The 7,042-nt window shown below is 26.1% G+C and overlaps 1 protein-coding gene across 1 annotated transcript; it reads left to right on the top strand.

Moving 5' to 3' along the window:
- Positions 1–307: 307 nt before the first annotated feature.
- Positions 308–2,619, top strand: LOC113860080 (transcription factor bHLH19-like). The gene is made up of 4 exons (XM_027492705.1): positions 308–343; positions 766–1,311; positions 1,759–2,127; positions 2,545–2,619. The coding sequence occupies exons 1-4, from the start codon at positions 308–310 to the stop codon at positions 2,617–2,619; spliced, it is 1,026 nt and encodes a 341-aa protein (XP_027348506.1).
- The last annotated feature ends 4,423 nt before the right edge of the window (positions 2,620–7,042 follow it).

The following is a 7,042-nucleotide window of genomic DNA, read 5'->3' as shown; positions in this document are numbered from 1 at the left end:
GACCAGCAATTAACACTGAATGCTGCTATATCTGCTTAAAGAGTAAGCTTCTTATCACCATCAACCTTTCACATTATTGGTTAAGATCTTTATAGTCTATGAGTGCATGTGCCAAACAATGTAATTGATCTAGACACGTGTATGGGAAGTGTTGTGGTTTGATCATGATTTCTGATTTAATGGTCATTTACATAAGTTACCATCAACTAGTTGAAATTTAAGTACCAAAGCTTATCAGCATTTAGGTGATCTTGACTTCTCTTCTCCAGGAACCTTGAGCTCTTTTGATTGCAGAATTAGTTTACTTATGGAGATTCCATCGATCAGAGGGTTACTTGATATGGTAAGCATTAGGTCTTTTGAATAGTTATTGTTGATCAGTCTAAGGTAAATTAATTCATGGTCATTCAGTTGATACTGGTCTTGTGGGCCATTTATTAGTTTTTGCATAGGTTAAAATCAATTTATGCATCTCATTTTTTAAATTGAAACTTATTAATATTTTTAAAAAAAAAAGAAGCATAAGTTTATTTTTAATTTATAAGAATTTATTTTATTTTACTTTTTGTCCTGCAAGTTTTCGTGCGAAAACTTACTTAAATTGAGCCTAAAACAAATTTGGAACAAGGCAAATATCTAATATAGCAATTAGCAAGAGATGGATATACTAACCTTTGTGGCTGGAGCTTGGTTTATGAATTGCCTATGAACATTCTGAAAGTTGTTTACGGTTAGTATGGAGTTTTTTTCATTTTGCAGGAGCAGGAAATAATGGAGGATCCTACCTTTCTCCATCAGTGGCACTTGAATTCTATTGATGAGCCTAGCTTATTGCCAATAGCTGCTGCTTTTGGAGAAACATTACAACATCATGCATTTACTTACCCAAACTCGAACCCCAAAACTTCAATGGAAACTGCACTTGTTGATATGGATAGACCCACAAAACATCTCAAAAATAACAGCTGGAATCCCAGCAAAACTGCCCAAACATCAGAGACACAATTTGTTTCTTTTCCAAATCTCCTTTCATTTGTGGATTCCAATCACATAAATCCATTGGGATTTCTGAAGCCTAAGGATGAGATGGTTTGTCCTAAAACCAATAACACAATTCCTCCAGACATGATCACCCAAGGAACCTTGTGTAATCAAAACTGTGTCTTCAAAACCTGCCAAGAAACCAAAAAGATTGAGACACGTCCTAAACTTTCTCAACCTCAAGACCACATAATAGCTGAAAGGAAGCGGCGAGAGAAGCTCAGCCAGCGGTTCATTGCTTTATCTGCTCTAGTTCCTGGACTACAAAAGGTATTAAATATAAAACAATGATGATCTTGGTCTTTTAATTTTGGAGAATATTTTTGAGTTGCATATATATACAAAATAGATAATAAATAAGAGAGATAGTGTACGGTGTCACATACGGTATCAATTTTTAGATATTGATCAAATCACAGAACTAATATCAGATTAATAGTGTAGTTGTAGTTGGATTATTAATTTGTGTGCATCCTGTAAGCTTCTAACAGATACACATTTGTCTCGTTTTTAAGTAAATATGGATCTATATTCATTTCAACTTGAAACTAATATAGATAATTGTATCCATTATAACTTACAATGTTAATTTTAGATATTCCAATGACATAAAAGAAAATAGATTAATAATAGTTGTACTTGCGTTATTAATTTGTGTCTATCATTTAGGCTTCTAACAGATATACATTAGTCTCATTTTTCAATGTGTACTATCAGACAGACAAAGCTTCTGTTCTTGGAGATGCTATCAAGTACTTGAAGCAATTGCAAGATAAAGTGAGGGCTCTTGAGGAGGAACAAAACATGAAGAAAAATATGGAATCTGTGGTAATTGTGAAAAAATCTCAACTATCCAATGATGCTGAAAACTCATTTTCTGAATCTGATGGTTTATTTGATGAGGCACTGCCTGAAATTGAAGCAAGATTTTGTGAGAGAAATGTCCTCATAAGAGTTCACTGTGAGAAGAGCAAAGGAGTTGTAGAAAACATAATCCATGCAATTGAGAAAGTCCATTTGAAAGTCACCAATAGCAGTGCCATGACATTTGGGCGGTGCGCCCTTGATATAACAATTATTGCTCAGGTAATTTTTCTACGTATTGTATTTCAAAGCCGGGAGTTCAAATAAATCAACAAAAAAATAAAAATAAAAATAAAAGTAGGATCTCACTATTTTTAAGGAATCAGTAAATAGTAAAATTTTCTTGAAAATTAAGTTAAAATGCATTGAAAAAACAGACATAAGTTCATTTTTATGTTTTTTAACAAATATTTTTATTTTTAACTCCTTAATTAGTATCACATGTTAGCATTTTTCTTTAAACTATTCAATTAAGTTCCTTACGTTGCAGTGATATCTGAAGTAGTCATGAAACATTTGTTTATGACACTGTAGAATACGCATACTGTCAATTGCTATCTACGCATTAGTTTTCATGATCTTTTCCCCCACAAAACTATAATTTTCTCTAAATATGGAAATTATTTCTGCAATTTGCAGATGGATATGGAATTTTGCATGGGAGTGCAGGATCTTGTGAGAAACCTACGCTCAACTTTTACATCTTTCATGTGAGGAACTTCGGTTAGCTAATATTAAAACATAAGAAGAACAGAAGTTTATGATCAAGTTTATAGCAGTTTAAAGTTGAAGTTCTACCTTAATATATGTCTGTTATCTCATCTACTTCAACCATATTCTCCTTTATGCATGGTTAACTCGTTGACCATTTCATTGGCTCCGTTTCGAGTATCAACAGTGACTATACAGTTGGTTAGACATTTTTTTGGCAGGAGGTTGAAAAGTTCAACCGGTCTGTTTTGTGTACTTTTCTTACCTAAATCTGATATTTCTTTGTTCAAACAAAATATGATTGGTAAAAGTTGTGAAGAGTCTGAATAGTTCGCAGGAGGTTTTAAGTCGAAACCTCGTGCAACTCTTGTACCAAAAAATATATACTTCATAGAACTTTGATCGACATTAATGGAATAATTGTATCTCTTACAAAATGTGTATAATTTAAACTTTTCCTATACACGTCACATTGATGGAGGACGCTCGGAACCTGATATGTTGCAAAAACAAATATTATCAATGCCATTCTATCATAACTCAATGATATATAGAGGAAATGTGAGTTAGATTGATCTCTCATAAACAGTGCTATAAAAACCTGGTTAAACTGAACAATTCAGTAGTTGTTTGGTTAGCATAGAATTACATCCCTGACATATTTATTTTTAAGGTAAACTTGGTTGTTAAAATTAATTAATCACCCATCGCAATTATGTTAACTAGTTTGAAATTAATTTTAAAACTTAAAACCAACAGACAGTGTTGGTTAAACAGTGAATCAATTATGTCTTCGGTTTAATTATTTTTTATTATCTTTTCCACTTTAATCATTAAATTATTTGATCAAACAAATTAAAATATGCCTCAGAGTTTATATTAGCTAGTTCAGTTTTTTAAATATTTCGTAAACCAAAATTTACTCCATACTTTAAGGTTAATTGCTTGTAATTATTCATATTAAATCTTTCATCCTAAAATTTTACGTAATAACTAATTAACAAAATATAATAGAGATATGACATATTATTAAATAAAATATGTAATTAAAAAAATTATAATGAAATGTATAAGCTATATTAAGTTGTTTTACTTTTTATTTATTATTATTATTATTATTAATCTTTGCAAATTAATGATATATCATATTTTTATTATATTTTTTTAATAATTAGATAAAATTTTAGGTTGAGAAGCTTGATTTGAACAATTGAAAAATCATAAAGATTAAATGTGATGAATTAAAATTAAAAAAATTAAAATTGTACATATATTAAGATATAGAGACTAAAAATATAATTAAGTTTAATTTTTTTAATTTTTATTTTTATTTTTATATTCCAAATGTTTTGTTTATGCAGATCCTCTACGTTTCTACGCACACAATGCTCAATGAAAAAAGAATGAGATTATAGTATAGACAATTTCTTTTGTTTATATTAATAGCATAAGAATTTTAAAAAACTAGTTAACACTCTTGTGTAATATATAAATATTTTATTTTAAAATAAATATGTGTAGAATTTAATAAATAAATAAACAATTATATTTTTTTCAAATAATTATATATATCAAATTATATAAGTGTAAGTTATATTTATAACTTACAAAATTAATGATTTAATATAAAAAATATTTTTTATTAATTCAATGGTTGAATTATAATTATATATATATACCTAGATTATGTTTCAAATTTTGTTAAAATTAAGCATTTATAATATTGTTATAAAAGTGTCCTTATTTTTATATATTTTAAAAGTATATATTATGTAATTTTGAATAATCACAAATTTTACATATATGATTTATGTGATAGAAACTTTTGATCTAACAATTAAATTTATGATTAAATTATTCAACTAAAATTTATTAATTGATATAAAAGTGAATATAACTTAGAATGTAATTTTATATTTCTCTCTTTATATATATATATATATATAACATAATTTTTTTAAAAATTATTTTAACTTAATTCTATAATCATAAATAATATAGATCAAAATGATATTTTTAATAAAAACTAAACTCTTATTTTAGTTTTTGAGATAATAAATATTAATTATTTTAATTTCTTAAATTTAAAAATGTCACCTTAGTTCTTATTTTTATTTCCATCGAGTATTTTAGTTCTATGATTCAAGCATCATTAATAAACAGTAATAAAATGTTAAAATGTTATATTAAGTAACATGTATAATTAATTATGTGATAAAAAGAAATATTGTATATAGTATAATATATATTGTTATTTTATTTTAATCTCTAAAATTATGATTCGTCAAATATTTTAGCCTCTAAGATTGTCACCAACAAACATTTAAGTGTCTAGTCTTTAAAACATTTTATCAACCTATCTTTCTTATTTATTTTTTTATCACTCTTACATTAAGAACCATAATAGTGCCACCACTTATCAAGAATAAATAGCTATAAAAAAAAGTACTAAAAAAAATTGCTCATTAGTAATAGTTAAATTTTTCAATTAATAGTGATCTTACACCAGAACAAATTTGTAATTTTTATTAGAAAATGCTTGTCTAATATATAAAATACAAGCACAAATTTATAATTTAAAATTAAAAAAAATTATCTCTATTTTGTTCCCATAGTTACTCTTTTTTTTATCTTCAATATTATAAAATATATGTAAAAAAATTAATTTATTATAATTTTTTATATAATTTATTTGTTTTAAAATGATTCAATTATCATAGTGTATAAAATTAAATATAATCATTATAATACTACTATAAAATTATAACATTAAAAATCATTAAATAATTAGTTATTATATTGGTTTGTTTTTTATAATTATTTTATTAGAAATTAAAAAATAATAGCACAAAAAATTATTACACTAGTTTTAAATATGATTGTACTAATTCACTAAATATCACATGATTTGTTCATTATTTTTAAAATTAAAAACATTATCTTTAAAATTTATTATAATAATATATTTAAGCATTTGAAATATTTACTAATATTTTATTTATAAATGTTATATAATTTTAGTTTGGAGGGGAAAGGAGGAAAAGGGGTTCAAGGAGAAAGAAAGTTAAACCATTTCCTAATTTGGATGTTTAATATTGAGAAAGAAGGGCGATGAGGGATTTAATTATGCAAGTGATATTATTGTATTTTATATCTTTTATTTACTTTTTAATTTTTAAAAAATAAAAAAATAAATATTTTTCTTTCTCTAAAATTAATAGTTTTAAAATTAATATTTTTATTTTTTATAAATTTTTAAAAAATTCTCACTTAAAAAATCTAACATTTTAAAAAATAGAATACTAATTTTGAAAGAACACTAGAGAATAATGAAAGAGAAAAAATTCTAAAAATAGAGAATTCAAAAATCTTGAAAGAGCACAAAATAGCGTAATAGAAAACTTCAAAATAGAAAAATTAAAAAGACTAAGGTTTTGAAGGTTTTGTAAGGTTTAAAAAAATCCTAATCTTTTCGTTCTCCTTCTAATTAAGTAACTCTCAAAAAAGAATTAAAACACCATTTTTTCTTCTCTTCTTAAACACAACTCCCAAGTATAACTAAAAGAATGCTCAAATATAGATGGCTTGCAAATACATACATAGGTTAGTAACTACATTTGGAAGAATGTGGGACTTGGAGGTTATTGATCATAAATTCAATCTAAATTCACCATACATAGGTCAGATTATTTGAATTAATCATCTTACTCCTTTAAAAAAATAGAACTACTACGCAGTGCAAACTAATTATGATTCTTAACATCTTGGATGATCATCACATTGACAGAGGATGAACATGTTTTTTGTTTCCTCCAAATTTTGCTTTTGGAATATGTTGAGGGGATTCAGTTTGGTGTGAGAGATGATAGAAGAGCTGTTATATTAACAAAACTGAGTTACAAATATATTGGTGTTATATTGTAACAAGATGTTTGGATTTTAGGAAATTGAATAACTCCGTTGAAATAACACTTTATAAACAGAGAAAACTAAACTCAGAAAGTTCTTCGTTGATCAAAGAGAAAAGAGAAATAAGAGAAATAAGAGCGGAAGATTTTCTCAATTATTTTTATCTTGTTTCAAAACAGCATGATATCAAGACCATACATGGTATGATTTGTTACAAGACGATAAATTAAGAAAATTAAATTCTGATATGTGTCGTGATTTTAGTACCATTATATCATTTCCTAACAAAATTTGTTACCTAATAACAGAAAAAACACGTACAAATAATAAAATACTAAAGCAGTTTATTGCTGTCACATATATGACCACCAAAGTTCTATCAACCTTTGTCATTTTTGTGCATACAGCCTAATCTGAAGAGACGAAAGAGCCTTACAATTTACTTTGCACTGTTAAATGATCAATGCCAAATGTGTTATGGAAAAGTTGTAGATTAAAGAAAATTGGATCTGGAAAT

This window comes from Abrus precatorius, unplaced genomic scaffold, assembly GCF_003935025.1.
Source record: "Abrus precatorius isolate BTA unplaced genomic scaffold, Abrus_2018 Scaffold2, whole genome shotgun sequence".
In the NCBI taxonomy this organism is placed as follows: Eukaryota; Viridiplantae; Streptophyta; class Magnoliopsida; order Fabales; family Fabaceae; genus Abrus; species Abrus precatorius.
The sequence above is the reverse complement of the archived record's forward strand: the minus strand, read 5'-3'. Positions and strand labels throughout refer to the sequence as shown.

What these genes read in the sequence shown, in the direction of transcription:
- LOC113860080 (XM_027492705.1), top strand. Translation starts at nt 308, where the DNA reads ATGGAGATTCCATCGATCAGAGGGTTACTTGATATG. An exon ending in TAGTTCCTGGACTACAAAAG is followed by an intron (nt 1,312 to 1,758) that starts GTATTAAATATA and finishes GTGTACTATCAG; the next exon opens with ACAGACAAAGCTTCTGTTCT. An exon ending in ATATAACAATTATTGCTCAG is followed by an intron (nt 2,128 to 2,544) that starts GTAATTTTTCTA and finishes TGCAATTTGCAG; the next exon opens with ATGGATATGGAATTTTGCAT.